The sequence below is a fragment of the Felis catus genome, chromosome B4, assembly GCF_018350175.1.
Source record: "Felis catus isolate Fca126 chromosome B4, F.catus_Fca126_mat1.0, whole genome shotgun sequence".
Taxonomy (NCBI): Eukaryota; Metazoa; Chordata; class Mammalia; order Carnivora; family Felidae; genus Felis; species Felis catus.
In genome coordinates this window covers 75,346,477-75,366,791 of record NC_058374.1, presented here as the reverse complement: position 1 = coordinate 75,366,791, position 20,315 = coordinate 75,346,477, and the positions used below count along the sequence as shown (strand labels likewise).

The window sequence follows — 20,315 nt, the reverse complement described above, 5'->3', positions numbered from 1 at the left end:
GGAAATGGAAGAGAGGGAGACGCAGAATCTGAAGGAGGCTCCAGGCTCTGAGCTGTCAGCACAGAGCTTGATACGGGGCTTGGGCTCACGAACTGTGAGATCATGACCTGAGCCGAAGTTGGACACTTAGCCAACTGAGCCACCCAGGCACCCCAACTCTTTGTCCCTTGGGTTGGAGCATACCTGCTTGGTTTGGCGCTGCTCTCTCATGTTCGAGTGAGGACCCATGAGGCGTGGTTTCTTGACTATAGAAGGATGGGCAGGGGAGACCTCAGGGGAAAGGCCATGTGGGTGAAACCTGGCAGAAGCAGAAGAGAGACCTTCTTTTCTTGATTGTAGGGTTAGGGTCCAGGGTAGCAAGCTGATTGATCAGAGAACTGTCTTCTTAGGTTGTGGGCCTGCGCCCTTGATGGCTGTTCTCCAGTGCTTCCCAAATTTAGGGTCATCCCAGAATCTGGAGACCTGATGCTTTTGTACCCAATAAGAGAAGGTTGTGATTGTGAATATATGGCGGAGAGTGATCTCATCCACCCCTCCCCCCTGTCCTGGCTTTCACTGTCTTGAAGGATTTTCTCATCACATTCCACCAGGAATGGGAATCACTAGCTCTGGGAGTTGCAATTCTCTGGTGATCATGTGGCCCACAGGGAATAGCCCTTGCTAGGTCTTAGGAGATGTAGTGTCATAGCTTATGAGAGCTTGTGTCCTCATCAGGAAAGTCAGGATAGTTCCTCATGCTTGCCTCAGAGGAATATTAAAATTAAGTAAAATCATAGTTCCAATATGGTTTTTACCAAACAAAAGTGCTTCTCGTTATAAAGGTTTACAGTAATTACACTTAAAATGTATGTAAAGATGAGATTACCGGTCAGTTATTCCTTTCATGGTTTTAGCACTGATCAATTTAAAGTATAATGATCTGTCTCTTATGGTTTTTATTTCACTAGAGCCAGCTGTCTGAGAAAGGATCAAATTTGGTTCAAACAGGGTCAGGGAGTTCGCCTTCATTTCCTGGTTCAGGAAGGACTGTATCTGAAATATATCAAACTGACTTTTAAAAAAGAATCTCTTAAGTTCTCTGCAGAACATGATGTTGCCATCTTTCTTGACCACCCAGTCCTCTTGTTTCTTAGTTGTCATTATTGGAAAGTTATTCCTAATGTCTAAATTAAATCTCTGGTGTTGTAGTCTGATCTTTTTTTCCCTAGTCTTTTTTTTGTTCTTTTCTGTTTTTTAAAAAATGTATTTTAATTTATTTTTAATGTTTTTTTTTTAAAAAATGTTTATTTATTTGGGAGTGGAGGGGCAGAGAGAGGGAGATACAGAATCTGAAACAGGCTCCAGGCTCTGAGTAATCGACACCGAGCCCGATGAGGGGTTTGAACTCACAAACCACGAGATCATGACGTGAGCCAAAGTTGGGTGCTTAATGAACTGAGCCAACCTGTTCTTTTCTGTTTTTTTTTTTTTAATCAAGATAAGTGTAGTCTTTAATCCCCATCACCTGTTTCACCCACCCCCCCCCCCCCCGCCCCCCCACAGTGCCCCTCTGGTAACCATCAGTATGTTCTCTATAGCTAAGAGTCTGATTCTTGGTTTGTCTTTTTCTTTCCTTTGCTTGTTTTGTTTCTTAAATTGCACATAGGAGTGAAATCATATGGTATTTGTCTTTCTCTGAGTTATTTCACTTAACATTATACTTTCTAGCTCCATCCATGGTGTTGCAAATGGCAAGATTTCATTCTTTTTTATAGCTGAATAATATTCCACTGTATATATACACCATCTCTTCTTTATTCATTCGTCAGTGGACACTTGGACTGCTGCTATAGTTAGGCTATTGTAAATAATATTGCAATAAACATAGGGATGCATGTAACCTTTGAATTAGTATTTTTCCATTTTTTAGGTAAATACCCAGTAGTGTTATCACTGGATCATGTGGGACTTATATTTCTAACTTTTTGAGGAAATTCCATACTGTTTTCCACAGTGGCTGTACCAGTTTTCATTCCCACCAAGAGTGCAAGAGGGTTCCCTTTTTTCCACATCCTTGCCTGTGGTTTCTTGTGTTGTTGATTTTAGCCATTCTGATGGGTGTGAGGTGATATCTCATTGTAGTTTTTAAAAAAATTAAAAAAAATTGTTTTTAAGAGAAAGAGAGAGACAGAGTGTGAGTGGGGGAGGGGTAGAGAGAGAGGGAGAAACAGAATCTGAAGCAGGCTCCAGGCTCTGAGCTATCACCATAGAGCCTGATGAGAGGCTTGAACTCGTGAACTGCTAGATCATGACCTGAGCTGAAGTCAGCCGCTTAATGGACTGAGTCACCCAGGCACCCCTCATTGTAGTTTTGATTGACATTTCCCTGATGATGAGTGAGGTTGAGCGTCTTTTCATGTGTCTGTATGCCATCTGTATGTCTTCTTTGGAGAAATGTCTGTTCATGTCTTCTGCCCATTAAAAATTTTTTTTTTAACATTTATTTATTCTTTTTAAAAAAAATTTTTTTTTCAACGTTTATTTATTTCTGGGACAGAGAGAGACAAAGCATGAACGGGGGAGGGGCAGAGAGAGAGGGAGACACAGAATCGGAAACAGGCTCCAGGCTCTGAGCCATCAGCCCAGAGCCCGACGCAGGGCTCAAACTCACGGACTGCGAGATCGTGACCTGGCTGAAGTCAGACGCTTAACCGACTGCGCCACCCAGGCGCCCCAACATTTATTTATTCTTGAGAGACTGAGAGAGAGTGTGTGAGAAAGAGAGGGAGACACAGAATCCGAAGCAGGCTCCAAGCTCTGAGCTGTCAGCACAGAGCCAACAAGGGGCTTGAACCCATGAACCACGAGAGCATGACTTGAGCTGGTCAGCTGCTTAACTGACTGAGACACCCAGGTGCCCCTGCCCATTTTTAAATTGGATTGTTTGTTTTTTGGTGTTGAGTTGTGTAAGTTCTTTATATATTTTAGATACTAATCCTTTATTGGATATATCATTTACAAATATCTTCTCCATTCCATAGCTTGCCTTTTAGTTTCATTATTTCCTTCACTGCAGAAACTTTTTATTTTGATGTAGTCCCAATAATTTATTTTTGCTTTTATTTCTCTTGCCTTAGGAGACATACCTAGAAAACTGTTGCTATGCTCAATGTCAGAGAAGTTACTGCCTTTGCTCTCTTCAAGGATTTTTATGGTTTCAAGTCTCATGTTTAGGTCTTTAATTCATTTTGAGTTTATTTTTGTGTAGTGTGAAAGAAAGTGGTCCAGTTTCATTCTTCTGCATTGTAGCTGTCCAGTTTTCCTAACACCATTTGTTGAAGAGATTTTTTTCCCATGTATATTCATTCCTCCTTTGTTGAAGATTAATTGCACGTATAATTGTGGGTTTATTTCTGGGGCTTCTATTCTCTTTTATTGATATGTGTCTATTTTTGTGTCAGTACCATGCTATTTTGATTACTGCATCTTTGTAATATAACTTAAAAGTCTGGAATTGTGATGCTTCTAGCTTTTCTTTTTCCAGATTGCTTTGGCTAGTTGGAGTCTTTTGTGGTTCCATACACATTTTAGGATTGTTCTATTTCTGTGAAAAATGCTGTTGGCATTTTGATAGGCATTGCATTAAATGTGTAGATTGCTTGGGGTAGTATAGACATTTTAATAATATTCATTCTTCCAATACATTAGCATGGAATGTCTTTCCACTTCTTTGTGTCATTTTGAATTTCTTTCATCAGTGTTTTATAGTTTTCAGAGTACAAGTCTTTCGCCTCTTTGGTTAAGTTTATTCCTACATATTTTTGGTGCCATTGTAAATGGGATTTTCTTAATTTCTCTTTCTGCTGCTTCATTATGAGTATATAGGAATGCAACAGATTTCTGTACATTGATTTTATGTCCTGCGACTTTACTGAGCTATCAATTCTGGTTTTTTTGATGGAGACTTTAGTCTTTAGTAAAGTCCTGTGACCTGAGCTATCAATTCTAGTTTTTTTGGTGGAGAAAGGGTTCTTTCTGTATAGTATCATGTCATCTACAAATAATGAGAACTTTACTTTTCCTTACCAATTTGGATGCCTTTTATTTCTTTATGTTATCTAATTGCTGTGGCTAGGACTTCTGATACTATGTTGAATATCAGTGGTAAGAGTGGATATTTTTATCTTGTTCTAGACCTTAAGGGAGAAGCTCTCAGTTTTATCACCATTAGGTTGATATTCCTGAAGGTTTTTCATATGAGGCCTTTATTATGTTGAGGTATGTTCCCTCTAGACCTGTTTTGCTGAGGGTTTTTTTTATCATGAATGGATGTTATCCTTTGTGACATGCTTTTTCTGCATCTGTCAAAATCATCATGTGATTTTTATCCTTTCTTAATGATGTGACATATCATGTTGGTGGTTTTTGTGAATATTGAAACAACCTTGCATGTTGGGAATAAATCCCACTTGATCATGGTGTGTGATTTTTTAAAATATAGTTTTGGATTCAGTTTGCTAATATTTTGAGGATTTTTACATCTATATTTGTGAGAGATGTTTGCATGTATTTTTCTTTTTTCATGGTGTCTTTATCTGATTTTGGTATTAGGGTGATAATAGACTTCTTGGAATGAATTTGGAAGTTTTCCTTTGTCTTCTTTTTTTTTTTGGAATAGTTCGAGAATAGGTATTACATCTTCTTTAAATGGTTGGTAGAGTTCACCCATGAAGCCATTTGTTCCTGGAATTTTGTTTTTTTGGGAGTTTTTTAATTACTGATTCAATTTCATTGCTGGTAATTTGTTCAAATTTTGCATTTCTTCCTGCTTTAGTTTTGGTACATTATGTGTTTCTAGGAATTTATCCATTTCTTCTAAGTTGTCCAATTTCTTGGCATATAGGTTTTCATAATATTATGTTATAATTTTTGTATTTCTGTGGTGTTGGCTGTTATTTCTCCTCTTTCATTAGTGATTTTGTTTGTTTGGGTCCTCTCTCTTTTTTTGATGAGTCTGGTTAGAAGTTTATCCATTTTGTTGATCTTTTCCAAGAATGAGCTCTTGGGTTTCATTGATCTGTTGTATTTTTTTTTTTTTTTTAGTTTCTATTTCATTTATTTCTCCTCTGATCTTTATTATTTCTTTCCTTCTGCTGTTTTTAGGTTTTACTTGTTGTTCTTGTTCTAGCTCCTTTAGGTGTAAGGTTAGGTTGTTTATTTGTGATTTTTCTTGCTTCTTGAGGTAGACCTGTACTGCTGTAAACTTCCCTCTTTTGAACCACTTCTGCTGCATCCCAGAGGTTTTGGACTGTTGTGTCTTCATTTTCATTTGTTTCTATTTACTTTTGCATTTATTCTTGATTTCTTGGTTAACTCATTCATTATTTAGTAGCATGTTGTTTAATGTACATGTTTTTGTAGTCCTTCCAGATTTTTTCTTGTGGTTTATTTCTAGTTTCTTAGCATTGTGATCAGAAAAGATGCATGGTATGACTTTGATCATTTTGAATTTGTTGAGACTTGTTTTGTGGCCTAATAGGTGATGTGTTCTGGAGAATGTTCTGTATGAACTTGAAAAGAATGCATATGCTGCTGTTTTCAGAAGAAATGTTCTCAATATGTCTGTTAAATTTATCTGGTCCAGTGTGTCATTCAAGGCCACTGTTTTTTTTGTTGCTGTTCTGTTTGGATGATCTGTCCATCAGTGTAAGTGGGGTGTTAAAGTCCCCTATTATTATTGTATTACTATTGATTATTTCCCTTTATGTTTGTTATTAACTGTTTTATGTATTTGGGTGTTTTCATGTGGGGTGCATAAATATTATAATTGTTGTATCTTCTTGTTAGATTCTCCCCTTTTTATTATATAGTGTCTTTCTTTGTCTCATATTACAGTTTTTGTTTTAAAATCTAGTTTTTCCAGTGTAAGTATTTCTACCCAAGCTTTCTTTTCACTTCCATTTGTATAATAAATGTTTCTCCATCCCCTTATTTCAATCTGCAGCTGTCTTTTGGTCTGAAATGAGTCTCTTGTAGGTAGCATATCGATGGGTCTTGTTTTTTTTTTTTTTTTTAATCTACTCTGTCACCATATGTCTTTTGATTGGAGCCTTTAGTCTATTTACATTCAATGTAATTATTGAAGATATGTATTTGTGGCCATTTTGTTACTTGTTTTTTGGTTGTTTCTATAGATTTACTCTGATCCTTCTTCTCTTGCTTTTTTTCATGGTTTGTTGACTTTCTTTAGTGATATACTTAGATTCCTTTCTCTTTATTCTTTGCTTACCTATTATTGGTTTTTGATTTGTGGTTACCAGTAGGTTTGTATATAACATCTTCTGCATATAGCAGTCAATATTAAATTGATTCTTGCTTAAGTTTGAAATCTTTCTAACTCTTCCCCACTGCCATGTTTTAGGTATATGTCATGTTTTACATTCTTTTTTTTTTTTAATGAATCCCTTGACTGATTTTTACAGAAATACATATTTCACTGCTTTTGTGTTTTTTACTTTTCATATTCTCATTTACAGTCTTTCTTTTCCACTCAAAGAGCTCCCTTTAATATTTATCATAGGGCTGGTTTAGTGGTCATGAACTCCTTTAGTTTTTGTCTGAGAAACTCTATCTCTCTTTCTATTCTGAATGATAGCTTTGCTGGATAGAATATTCTTGACTGCAAATTTTTCCCTTCCAGCACTTTGAATAGATCATACCACTCCCTTCTGGCTTACAAGGTATCTGCTGAAAAATCTGCTTATAGCCTTATGGGGTTTTCCTTATATGTAACTGTCTTTTGTCTTGTTGCTTATATTTTTTTCTTTATAACTACCTTTTGGGGCGCCTGGGTGGCACAGTTGGTTAAGCGTCCGACTTCAGCCAGGTCACGATCTCGCAGTCCGTGAGTTCGAGCCCCGCCTCAGGCTCTGGGCTGATGGCTCGGAGCCTGGAGCCTGTTTCTGATTCTGTGTCTCCCTCTCTCTCTGCCCCTCCCCCGTTCATGCTCTGTCTCTCTCTGTCCCAAAATAAATAAAAAAAAGTTGAAAGAAAAAAAAATATAACTACCTTTAACATTTAATCACTATTTGTTTTGGTGTGGACCTCTTTGGATTGAATATTTTGGGGGATCTCTGTGTTTCCTGGATCTGGATATCTGTTTCCTTCTCCAGATTAGGGAAATTTTCACCTGTTATTTTAAAAAAAATTTCTGCCCTTTTTCTACCTTTTTCTGAGATCCCTCTAATCTAAATGTTATTATGCTTGATGGAGTCTCTGAGTTCTCTGAGACTATTCTCATTTTGCATAACTTTCTTCTCCTATGCTCAACTAGGTTACTTTCCATTGCTCTGTCTTCCAGGTCATTAATTTGTTCCTCTTTTTCATCTAGTGTGCTATTCTCTCAAGTGTATTTTTAATTTCATTTATTATGTTCTGGATCTCTGATTGGTTCTTTTTTTTTTTTTTATCTCTGTGTTAAGGGTCTCACTGATGTTGTGTACTTTTTTCTCAAGTCCAGTGAGTATCTTCATGGTCATTACTTTAAATTCTCTATCAGTCATATTACTTATATCTGTTTCCCCTAAGTCTCTTGCTGTGGTTTGGTCCTGTTCATTCATTTGGGACATGTTTCTCTGTCTCTTCCTTTTGTCTAACTCTCTGTGCCTGTTTCTGTGTGTTAGAGAAGTCAGCTACCTCTCGCTCTTAATAGTAGCCTTATGAAGAAGAGGTCCTGTAGAACTCTGCAGTGCAGTGTCCCCTGTTCCTCAGGACCTGGAATTTCAGGGAATGTCTCCTATGTGTGTTGCATTTGCTCTGCTGTTAAGTCTTGGCCTCTTTTTACTTCAGTCCGGTTGTCTGCAGAGGCTCTCTTTGCCTACTGTGGGCAATGTTTGGTCCCCAGCAGGGTGGTGGGGGGTGGGGTGCGTTTTAACATGTGTGGTGAAATGCTTGTGAAATGAGATCTGCCTTGTCGATGGAACTGAGGTCCCTCAAAACGTGTAGGTTGGGAGATATTCTGTGCTGTTCTTCTGGGGAAGGGGGCCTGGAGCTACGGGACCAATGGGAGTGTGACTGGGAAGAGTGGCTCTCCTGAAGTGAAGTAGGTGGGGGACTTGGTGCAAACAAATTAGGTAATGAGTATTGACCCATGCTGGTTCCTGCAGGTGGCCGTTGTTTATGCTGGTGTATCGAGGAGGGAAATGGTGCCTGCCAGCTCTTTTCCTTCTGAAGGGGTCTCTCTGTTTTCTCTGTCTCTCCAGGTCATGCTCTGAGATGAGTAAATCACTCTCTCTCTTCTGCCCTGGCATTTTTCACACTGCTGGTTCTATGCTGTATCTGCACAGGTTGTTTGCTGTACTATCTTTTTAGGGACTCGGCTTCCTAATGCCCTCTGGGCTGTGCCAGACCTGAGTTGGCCGATTTTAAAAATTCCAGCCTTTAAGTCCCGCTGGTTGTAAGAACTCATGAAATTCAGCAACTCTTGCTTTCAAAGGCAAATGTTATGGGGATTTGTCCTCCCCATTCTTAGGCTCTCTGGTGTGAAAGTCTGGTTTTTGCCCATCTCTGCACTACCAGCTCTCTCCCCACCTGTATAGCCATGGTCTGTTTCACTCTCAAACCATGTTTTACCCTTCCTGCCTGCCCTGATGTGGCCTCTTCTCTACCTTTAGTTGTGGAGTTTGTTCTGTCAGGCTTTGGATCACTTTCTGGTTATTTATGCTAACGTGAGTGTTATCTAGTTGTATCCATAGGATGAGGTGAGCTTAGAGTCCTCCTACTCTGCCGTCTTCCCAGCTGAGCAATCCTGGTATTTTTCTTTTGGAAAAGAAATTGACACCTCCCCATGTTAGGGCATTGGACTTTCAAACTTTTATTAATTTAATTTTCTTCTTCTAAGTCTTTCTTGTACCTCCATAATTTTTTATTCTTTTCTCATGACTCTATTTTCTTATCTGACATTCTTTTGATGTTCCCTTACTCCCTCCCATTTCTATTATGGTGAGGTCCAGGACTGATCCCAAGATTACAGGGATTTCTGATGGGGATGAGGATGGAGGAAGAACCCCTGGTTCTGTAGTTAACCATTAGTTGAGTGGTGGGGGACCACTTCCTCCCCCCTTAGAAGAGATGTATATTGGAAATACAGGCATCTGAAAGTTCAAGGCTCAGAGCCAGCTATATTCCTAGCCATTATACCCATATCTGGGTGGATACCATTTCCACTGGGGATTATCAAAAGAGGGCTACTTACCCAGTCCCAAATGCAGATGACCTGGGTATCATGGAGCAGTTGCTCATCCCTGAGGTGGACACAGAAAGGAGTCATTTTGTTATAAAGATCTAGAAATATCTCCCTAAGGGCCCTGAGCCCTGCTCACATCCTTAGTTTGGAGTATAGCCAAAGAAGGAGAGGTTGGAACTTACGGGGAAACTAAAGAGAGGCAGATGCAGATTATGGCACCAGCCATCCTGGTTGCTTGCACCAGACATATGGTCATTTGCAAAGCAGAGCAAATCATGGCCACCATGATTCTGTGTTTAAGCAGTGCTGGGCATTAGGAGTTAGCCAAATGTCTCAGTCCCTGGGCACTGCCACTAGAGCAGGTCCTTGATTTCTCACTTCTTATCTACTTTTTTTGTATGGAAAATGGATACAATGAGACTTTAATTCTCCTCATCCTATTCTGAGTCTCTCCTCCCTACCCCCACCCCCTCCTGCTCTCCCTCACCTTTTAGGAAAACTAACAACAGCAGCAGTTACATCCTAGGTCATCAGGTGGGTATTCCCAGAGTCCTGCAGTGACCTCTTTGAAAATCAGCCTTTCTTGGATAAAGGAGAGTATCCTTTAAGCTGAGGTAAACTTGGCACTTTTGACCTGTTGACCCTTAGGGATTGGCAGCCAAGAACTTTCCTCTATATCTCATGATGGATTCTGCCTGGCCCTATTTCCTTATCATTCTGGAATGGAGGTGATTGACCAGGCTTGGGGCAAGATCAGAACAATTCTTTCTGGACTTGTTATATTTAAAGATTCTCAAGAAGTTTTGGACTGTTAATGAACTCTGTTTTGGGGAGGGTCTAGAAAAGCATAGAGTAGTTTTAATTCTCAGAAAGACCCCTAGGCTAGTCAGAATCTCCTTTTGATTTGCTCCTCCCTGTGATTACTCCACCCATATTTGAAGTGATGGGACTTGTAAACCCCTGAAATAAATCTTACTTCATTCTGACGTTGGAGGATATTTCACTGGGCCCAGTTATTTATATCCTTGATACTCAAAGTCTGGTTCACGAGTCAGCAGTTTTGGCATCATGTGGTACTCTCTTAGCAATACAGAATCTCAAGCCCACGCTAGACCTACTGAATAAGAATCTGCTTCTTAACAAGGTATACAGGTGATTTGTATACATGCAAAAGTTTGAAAAGCCCTGATTTATAAATTTCTTCTTGGATGGGTGAAGGAAGAAACTCCAGATACGGCTTTTATGCTATAATTCTAGGCTTCTGGGTGTTTTGAATATTTTCCTGTAACACTAAAATTTTCATCTGGGCATAGGACTGTAGTTTAGAACTAAAATTTGACCACCATGAATAAGCATTCTGTTCTGATGTCCCCACTATTTAAGCCCTATGCCAGCCCTAGTAAGCCCATACAGCAGACTTCTATGCTTGCTGCCCCTCCTCTGCTGAAAAGAGGTAGGTCTCACTGAGGGTTGAAGAGTATCCTCAGGTCCTCAACAGTTATCCCATGGGAGAAAAGGATCCCTCTGTGCCCATCTCGGTAATTGGGCTGGACAGAGGAGAGACTAACAGTGCTCCTGCAAGTTCAAGGAAAGTCCATGTTCACTTGGCTGAAGGGGGAAAAGAAAGGAGGATCTCGACTCCAGCTCTTACCCAAAGGAAAGATGAAACTTTGGGTTGAACTCCCTCTTGTTCCCTCCCACCACTTTTGGCTTATCCAAACCTTGAAATACTGCTTTTTTACCTCGAATCCGAGCATCTTCCTGCAGCTGAAAGATAATGAGAATTCAGAGAGAGTCAGAGACTTAGAGGCCATCCATCTCCTCTGAAACTTCAGCGTATCAGCTGTACACTTACTTGGTCAAATGTAGGAATGTCTATGTGGAAAATAGGGGCTTTTAGGGATTGGAATTAAATTCTAAGTTTCCTGAAAGCAGAATTTTGTGTTGTTTTTATATCCCTCACACCAAACCACTTAATATAATGCCCTGCATACAGCATATGCTCAATAAATGTTTGTTGAATGATGAATAAATAAATAGGACAAGATGTGGCCTCTTTAGGGGTGGGAGACACACAATTCATTACTCTCTTTTACTTTTTTATGTTTTTTTTGCTCTCCCTTTTCTGGCCCCCTTTTACCCTCCTCTCTGCATCTCCAGTGGTTCTCTGAGGAGAACTATTAAATATCTATGAAGGACCTTAAAAAAAAAAATCCTTCTTACCCACCCTAGAGTGAACAGCTGCTGCTGATACACTTTGGGACCCCTGAACAAACAGGAGCCTGGTAGATCATCTTTCTACCTAACGATGCTCTAAGCATGGGTCCTAAGGTTTGCCTAATCAAAAAGAAAGTACATTCTAATTCTACCTCTCTCTGCTATCTTTTGTTTGACATTCTTCTCTCAGTATTTAAGTATAAAAATTTTTCTTAATAAGTCTGTAAGTAAGGAGTATGTTTGCCTGTATCAGCCTAGGGGAATTTATGAAGACAGGGATTTATCTGGTGGATCCCATGAAGAAGCGCTAGAAGAGAGCTTCAGCATAGAGGACATCAGAGGGGACTTTTAACTTAATATATAAGCCTTGTGAGGATGGAAATCAACACACACAAGTCTCACTTATAGATAGGCTTCTCCTCTTACTAATTCAAGTGTTATCTGGAGGAGACTCAGGCCTAAGGGGACTAAAGTTCTGGGTAGGGTAGAGGCACCCTGACCCTAAGGCAAAACTTGGGTGAAAATATCAAGTTTCTGATCTCTACCTAATGCCGCCTTTTACTTGCAGCCAGGTGGAGGCAAAGACTGCTCTAATTTTCCCTAGAGTAAGTCCTGGACATAGCAGCAGGATACAATGACATAGCTTCCTGGGACCATAGAAGGGGCTCAGTTCTAAGGCGAAGATAGTGATTTAGAAGAGGTTTATTTTCAGTGCTTTCTCAATCAATTTATACATGACTTCTTGCCAACTAGAAAGAGAGAGCTACTGTTTCCGAGACCACTGGAAGCTCATATTATACTTAGATGCTAATTTTAATGAAACTGTGTCTTTATTCAGAGGAACAAAAGTTAAGAATCTGTGTAGAAGTTTCCCATTTGCTTTGGTTTTATAATATTAGTACCTGTCCTAAGTTATGTGTTTACCTATGTAAATAGTCTACTGATAGGTAATTGTGTAGACAGTGCCTATTGTTGTCCACTGTAACAGACAGAAAAAAAAAAGGCGGGACAGCAGGCTTGGTAGGACCCAGATATATCACCACCTTGAGCAAGCTGGGGACAGTGCATGTTTGAGTATATTTTTAAAATATTTGATCAGTATTTGTATAGAAAAAGACTGAAATCTATGTGGAGGAAGAGCAGAGGAGGAGGAATGTTTCTGTTTAGCAGAGACATTTAGCTCTGACCTCTAATTTGCACTTTCCTACACTGAATAGACATACTTGTCTAATAAGGAATTTACCACATCACTTGGGGACTCTTCCTAACTCAGTCACTTATCAGTGTTTCATATAATTACACAGAGTATTCTTGCTCAGAGAAGTTCTGGTAGATGCAATTTTCTCTATTGTCATATTTCCACGAGGGGATTGTTAGGCATCTTCTTCCCTTAGCTTCCTGAACTGACAAGCCAGTGCTGCTCTTTAAAGGGAGAATTCACTAGATAAAGGACTGAAACTTAAACTTTGATCAGAGTCAACATCACAGTAGGGTATGGAAAACATGGGAGCAAGGGAAAAGTGATGTGGCCAGGGAATTTAGAAAATTGAAATTTAATCTCACCTCTTTTTGTATATCCCTAAAAGCCATTAGTACCTGAAAGAAGACACAAAACTTGTGAAAAAATTAATGTTATAGACTTTATTACAAAGGGATTATATATATAGAATCTTCCAGCTATTAGGCTGTAGGGTGTGAATGCCAAGAGACCATGGCTTCCTAGCTTTAGCAATAGATCCCATTGACTTCTCTACATATATCTGGGCCACCATTTCTCCAAATGGTAAATGGGTGAAATGCAGGAAGTTATTTAAAGAGGGCTGAGTTGTGAGAGGAATATAAGTGAAACCTATTATACTTTGTTTAATTGGTCCTTGTTCTGAAGCTAAGCATAGCTATTAAAGTCAACACATATTTGTATTGGAGGATAACACCAAATATTGGTGAAGATACAGAGCAGTCAGAACTCTCCTACATTGTTGGAAGGAGTGTAGAATTGTATATTTGCTTTGGAAAAAGCTTTGGCAGTTCTTGTAAAACTGACTATGTACCTACCCTCACACCTAGCCATGGATGGATAGAATGACTGTTAGAAATCTGAGTTGCCTCATTTTGGGAGAAGGATGAAGACTTTGAGACAGATAGTTATGTCTTGTTTGGCAGAAATATAGAGTTGTTTTGTTGAAATTCAGGAGTTTCAACAGGTGTGTGCAGGTGCATATGGAAGCTGGATAGTCAGTGGGGCAGACTATGCCAGTTACCAGCTTACTACCTTTGTTCACTCTTTGTTTTATCATATCCTTTTGTATGTCATAGGTATCCAATTATGTATTGGTTCTCAACAGGATGGTTTTCTGAGGCTTTCATAAGCAACTCACTCTTCTAATACAATAATTATAAGAACATTAGTTATTCTATCCATTTTAAATTAAGAAGATTACTTTCTTCTGTAAAACTTACAGGAAGAGTCATTGTAAATCACAGAGAATAAAAAAGTTGATCACATTACTCATTTCATACAATATTGTTCATTGGGAGCTTGCAGGAGAGCTAGCGAGACTTCTCATTTTTTGATAAAAAAATCCAGAGTCATTAATTTAATTGTCTTTTCCTGCTTGGCTCGGTATGGGAAACATATAAGTTCAAAGTGATCAATTGTCCTCTAATTCGCATCTCTATCTAACAGTTTAAATGTATATGCAACTAGAATGTCAAGATTTGGAAGCTGAAGTAGTTGATATTTTTGGGAAGTCCTGAGAAACTCCAGATTAGTGTCTGTGTTCTTGAATTCACAACAGCTTGCTCTGGCTGCCTTGTGGGAATACTTAGCTTCTGCACTGATAGGCCATTGAAATATAAAGTGAAACCTGGCATTTTCATGTTTGAGAATTGGCCACATTGTTGTTTTCATATAGCTGGGAAACCAAGGACATTTTGTGAAAATGGAAAAGGCATCAGTTTTTATAGAATGAAAGAAGCTACTTTCAAATTCATTAAATTCATGTCTATTGTAAAGCAGTTTCAGAAAGCAAGACTTAATAATGTATATTATGAGACTAACTCCTCATCGCATTGCTTCAGTTAGAAGACTGAAGGCAACAAATTCAGATTGGTGACCTAATGGGCCTATTTTTGTTTTCAACTCATAGTTGTCAAATTCCAAAACACACTCTTAATTGGATTCAACAATTTCATTATTATAGAACATTTGATTTAACAAAGGAAGACATTTTTTGACTGGATTTCTTTAAATCAACTTAAATGGTTTTCCTGACCATTCTTTTCCTAACCACAAACATGGCAATTCATGTTCCTATCCAAAGTACAGACTTCTATTCGTTTACTTCTCAACACTTTAGAAGTCATCAACAAAAAGCGGGTCTGAGTCTCTCAAATCTAATAAAGAACAGGAAAGCTTCAGCATGGTTTTCTACTATTAGCCATTATTCTCATTTAAACTACTGTCAATAAATTTGGGAATGTGTAGGACAGTTTGGAGCATTAAAACATTTTTATTAGCAGCCTCTGATCCCACAGGATGAATCTGGCATTTGTGCTTCTCCAAAATCTTTATTAAAATACTCTAAAGAAATTCACAACAGCTAGAAATGCATTAGTAATAACGCAATTTCCTATTATAAATAATGCAGAGGAGAATGGCATCCCAAATATTGAAATTGTATCTGAATGACAATCTAATTTTAATGTCTTTTAATGTCTTGATGTAGACCTGCCAGCCATAGCCAATGGGAAAAAATAATCCTCCTTTGTGCTAATGACAAAACCCCAATCATGTTCCAGACAAGACCTTTAGAAGCAATGGGATCACTTGGCATGTTACTCTCTGAAACTCGCTAGCAATTATAGGAAACTTAGTATTTTTTTAATGGACTTAATTTGGCATTCAAATGGACAAAACTAAATACTTCTTTTTTTTTTTTAATTTTTTTTCAACGTTTATTTATTTTTGGGACAGAGAGAGACAGAGCATGAACGGGGGAGGGGCAGAGAGAGAGGGAGACACAGAATCGGAAACAGGCTCCAGGCTCTGAGCCATCAGCCCAGAGCCTGACGCGGGGCTCGAACTCACGGACCGCGAGATCGTGACCTGGCTGAAGTCGGACGCTTAACCGACTGCGCCACCCAGGCACCCCACTAAATACTTCTATTCTTCAGGTTGATTCATTTATTTTTTGAGACGTTTATTTTGGAGCTAACTTATTCTGGAGGGGCCAAATCTTTCAGAAAACATTTTATGATATAGGAATCAAGGGCCACAGTCAAGTAGTTATTGGACAAGTTGAGTAGCTCCAAAGATAAAATAACTTTCTTTTGGATCATAAATGGAGTTAAGATCTTTAATTTTCCTAACAAAATGGTTAACTTTGCCTTCTTCTCATCCGAGATTTAAAGTATATGGCTTTCTCAATATTTCCCCTAAGGTTCTTGCTCGTGGATGAGATTTAAATTATTCATTTTGCAGTTATTAAAAGGCTGGGATTATCTAATGGACAGGTGGATCTCTAGAAGGGTGCTGAAGTGCACAAACATGAGGAGTCTCTGAGGATTTAGGACTGGATGGGTAATAGAACAAGATGGAAGAGAGCATGGGAATCCTTCACTGTCAATCAGTAATTACTCAAGGGGAAAGAAAGAAGTTTGCTCCTTTCTTAAGTCTTCTATCCCTTCTCCTGCCTCTCACAATGCTGTCGAAGATGACCCCTTTGTACTTACTTGGTCCCAGAGGGCTTCAGTTATTGTTAGCTGTATTTCCTGTTGAAATAAGAGACATATCTTGGAAATATTACTCTAATTCTCCCAGAATCAGAAGACACACCCTGAAACTGATAGAATACAAGATATTTTTTTGGAATTGAGATGGACACTTGAAGTCACCCTATTTTTCAGACATCCCAAAGTCTGCTTCAGCCCTACTGAGTCATTTTCAGGCCACATCTCCTGTGTCATCTCTTGATCTATCTGGTGGGTGACAGGTATAAATAGTCTCATATTTTTCCCTTATGAACACCCACATAGCCCCTGGAGTTATCTAGTGTGGTAGTAGCATTGAAGGTATTACCTAGTCTTGGTAGACAGTGATCCACCAGCTGGTCAAGAGCACTCTGAACTATAATGCCCAAGTCCTCCAAGATATGGTCCTTACTAGGCAGCATTCCTGTCTCCTAGCTACAGTCCCTTCTTCTCCATTTTCCCCAGGAATGAGAAACCCAAAAGGAACCAGTCTATTTGGAAGTCTTACCTACCTTTGGTTGCATGGTGTCATCAGTGGATTTTCTGGAAAGAATGATATAAATCTGATGAGGCACTGGGTAGGTGATGTCAGCAAGAGGGCAGAAAAGGAGATTCCAGTCCTCATACCCACCACAGAAACATCAATTTTGACAACCATCATGAATGGGAAAACCTCTGTGGGAAACCAGGAGTCTAGTGGAGAGATTCCAGCACCTTGCAGGAGCAAAATATCCATAAGTGGATGCATTAAAGAGGTTAAGAAAAACAGTTTCACTTTACCTATGTCACCCTTCCCCAAGGGCAGCATAACTCAGTGTCAAAAGAAACACTCTTAGCCTGTGATTTCTCCCATGGGGAAAAGTGAGAGTGAAATGAGCAGTCTGATTCCCCAGCCTTGTGAGACGTTGCAGAAGAGGCCAATTTCTGCTTCACCTCACCCAGGTCACTGAGGTTATTGGCACAGCTAAATAGTTTGGGGGAATTTGGGAACAAAGAAAAGGAGTGGACGCTCACAGAGGCTACCACATGGATCTCAGAAACCAGCTGCAGATCCTACTAGCTGGTTTGTAGGCTCTACCAAGAGGACCACCCATGAACTCCATGGGACTCCTTATCTGCAGGTCCCCCTACCCCTGGAATTGGCTGACAAATGCCCACAGTACTCTGCACACACCCCAAGATGGTGCACATAGGCCTTTGCAGATGGCAAGTGCAAGCATTGCACAGTATGTAGATGTCAGCAGCTGGCTCAATTATGTAGGAATGAGAGAAGACATACAATCTTGGAATGCACCAGGGCACCATCCTGAGGAAAATAAATAGGAGGCTCTCAGTACCCAGACTAGCTTTATGGGAAGAGAAGACAAAATCCTAAACCTTCCACAAGAGGGAACAAGAAGGTAAGGGTAAGTGCATCCTTAAAAAAGGCCTGAGAGACACCCCCACCCCCATTTTTAGCTGGGCTATTGGTGAAGGTCTTTCACTCTTGAAACCAGTCAGTAAAGATTGGCAGTGGGGACTGCTTCTTCAAATGCCAAGACAGCAATGGAAGAACTCAAGGAACATGAAGAATCAAGGAAGAGTGTTACTAAAAGAACAAAGCTCCAGTGGCAGGCACCAAAGAAATGGAAACATAGGAATTGTCTGAAAACTATTCAAAATAATCATATTAAAGAAGCTCAGTGAGCTACAAGAGATCACAGACAACTAGTGGAAATCAGGAAAGCAATACATAAACAAAAGGAAAAGTTCAACAAAGAGGTAAAACCATAAAAAAAAAAAGAACCAAACACTTTCTGGAGCTGAAGAATACAATGACTGCACTGAAGAATTCTATGGAGAACTTCAACAGCAGACTCAAGCAGGGGAACAAAAAGAAAAAAGAATGCAAAACAGGGAAGAAACCTTGTGTAACTTATGGGATACCATCAAATGACACAATGACATTTTGAGAGAAGGAACGGAAAGAGAAAGGGGGCAGAAAGCTTATTTAACAATAATGCCAGAAAAATCCCCAAATTCAGGAAGGGAAATAAACATCCTGATTCAGGATGCTCAAAAATCTCAGAAAGGCTGAACATCGAAAGATCTTCACTGAGACATTATAATCAAATTGTCTAAAGTCAAAGACAAAGAGAATTTGGAAAGCAGCAAGAAAAAGTGAATTGCCACATACAGAGGAACTTCCAGAAGACTATTAGCAGACTTCGTGGCAGACACCTTGCAGGCCAAAGGTAGTAGGATGAAATAGCCAAAGTATTTTTTTTTTTAAGTTTCTTTATTTATTTTGAGAGAGAGCAAGGGAGGGGCAGAGAGAGAGGGAGAGAGAGAATCCCAAGTAGGCCCTGCACTGTCAGCACAGAGCCTGAAGTGGGGCTCTATCTCACAAGCCATGAGATCACAACCTGAGTTGAGATCAAGAGACAGATGCTTAACCAACTGAGCCACCCAGGCATCCCACACCAAAGTATCAAAAGAAAAAAACTGCTAACCAAGAATACTTTACCTGGCAAAGCTGTCCTTCAGAAATAAATGAGAGAAAAAGACTTTCCCAGACAAACAAGCTAAGCAAGTTCATCACCACTAGACTTGGTGTACAATAAATGCTAGGGGCACCTGGGTGGCTCAGTCGGTTAAGCGTCCGACTTTGGCTCAGGTCATGATTTCACAGTTTGTGGGTTCAAACCCCAAGTTGGGCTCTGTGCTGACAGCTCAGAGCCTAGAGCCTGCTTGGGATTCTGTGTCTCTTTCTCTCTCTGCCCCTCCCCTACTTGTGCTCTGTCTCTCAAAAATAAATAAATGTAAAAACAAAAATTAAAAAAAATAAATGCTAAAGGGAGTTCTTCAAATTGAAATGGGAGGATGTTAAACAGTAGAATGAAAACATGAAAGTGTAAATCTTGCTGGAAAAGGTAAGTATATAGTCTAATTCAGAATACTTCAATACTTTAATGTTGGTGCTTAAATCATTTATAACGCTAGTATAAACCTTAAAACCCGAGAGTATTAAGAATAACTCTAGATACAATAATTTGTTAATGGATGCACATTATGAAAAGATGTGAATATTGGGGTGTCTGGCTGGCTCAGTCAGTAGAGCATGCGGCTCTTTGTCTTCAGGTTGTGAGTTCGAGCCCCACGTGGGATGCACAGATTACTTAAAACAAAATCTTAAAAAAAAAAGATGTAAATATCAACAATAATATAAAACATAGGGGAGGAGTAAAATGTAGTTTTTGTATGCAATCAAATTTATCAGCTTGAAATGAACTTATACTATATAAGATGTTTTATGTAAACCTCCTTGTAACCACAAAGAAGAAATCTCTAGTACATATACAAAAGATAAAGAGAATCAAAGCATATCACTAGAAAAATTCAACAATTCATTCCCAGTCATTTCCTAGTTTTGTTGACGTAGTAATGGGGATTGTACACCCACTTTATTTTCTTATTAATATAGAAGAGCCATTTTCGTAAAGTTTTTAAATGACATTTTATTGAAATTCCAAACTTTGATTTTCTTTCACAATTCATCGTTCTTACAGGATATATGGAAGCAGAAAGGGCCTCTGGTTATTTGACAGTGAATATTAGTCCTATTAGTTTTAGGTTTGTTTACTTATGGGTCATTTTAGGCAACTTCTTTTTATTGAACATTTTTCACGGAATTTGTTGACAGGTTTAGTAAAATGTTTTTTTGTTGTTATGTATTGTAGGTGATTGTGCTTGCCATTATACTTATTGATTAGGCTAAAATGAACTTCTTCTACAAATGAACATTCTTGTCTCCACTGAATGAATTACATTTTGTCTCTGTGTGTGTGTGTGTGTATTCATATATATTCCTGTTATAAATGTTACAATTTTATTTGCAATTTCTGAAAATATAATCCTAACTAAACAGCTTATTTTGTTCTAAAAGAAAGATTCAACAAATCACAAAGATAACAAGAGGAGAGAAGCAATGGAATTACAATATGTTCAGGATACAACAAAATGGCAATAGTAAATAACTATTGCTATGTAATGATCAATGGATAAGCACAAATTGATTAAATTATTTAATAAACAATGGCTAAATAAATTAAAACAAACAATATCCATCTATCTATCTACCTAT

General features: G+C 38.9%; 2 protein-coding genes across 43 annotated transcripts in view; one reads left to right on the top strand and one right to left on the bottom strand.

The window, feature by feature from the left end:
• The window catches only part of LOC101099132 (olfactory receptor 8S1-like), an 81,023-nt gene that overhangs the window by 4,023 nt on the left and 56,685 nt on the right, over window positions 1-20,315 (top strand). The gene's annotated exons all lie outside the window — the stretch shown is intronic.
• Window positions 1-20,315, bottom strand: part of CB4H12orf54 (chromosome B4 C12orf54 homolog) — a 30,257-nt gene that overhangs the window by 7,366 nt on the left and 2,576 nt on the right. For 4 of the 42 annotated variants that reach the window (XM_045061702.1, XM_045061704.1, XM_045061701.1 and 1 more), the window contains 7 exons: window positions 16,824-16,906; window positions 16,705-16,735; window positions 16,175-16,213; window positions 13,004-13,036; window positions 10,875-10,990; window positions 9,233-9,281; window positions 479-1,032 (listed from right to left, as the gene is read on the bottom strand). In XM_045061702.1, the coding sequence (XP_044917637.1) occupies window positions 862-1,032; window positions 9,233-9,281; window positions 10,875-10,990; window positions 13,004-13,036; window positions 16,175-16,213; window positions 16,705-16,716 (420 nt within the window). In that variant the 5' untranslated portion in view covers window positions 16,717-16,735; window positions 16,824-16,906 and the 3' untranslated portion in view covers window positions 479-861. The other 38 variants (XM_045061694.1, XM_045061695.1, XM_045061706.1 and 35 more) reach the window with 27 other exon arrangements.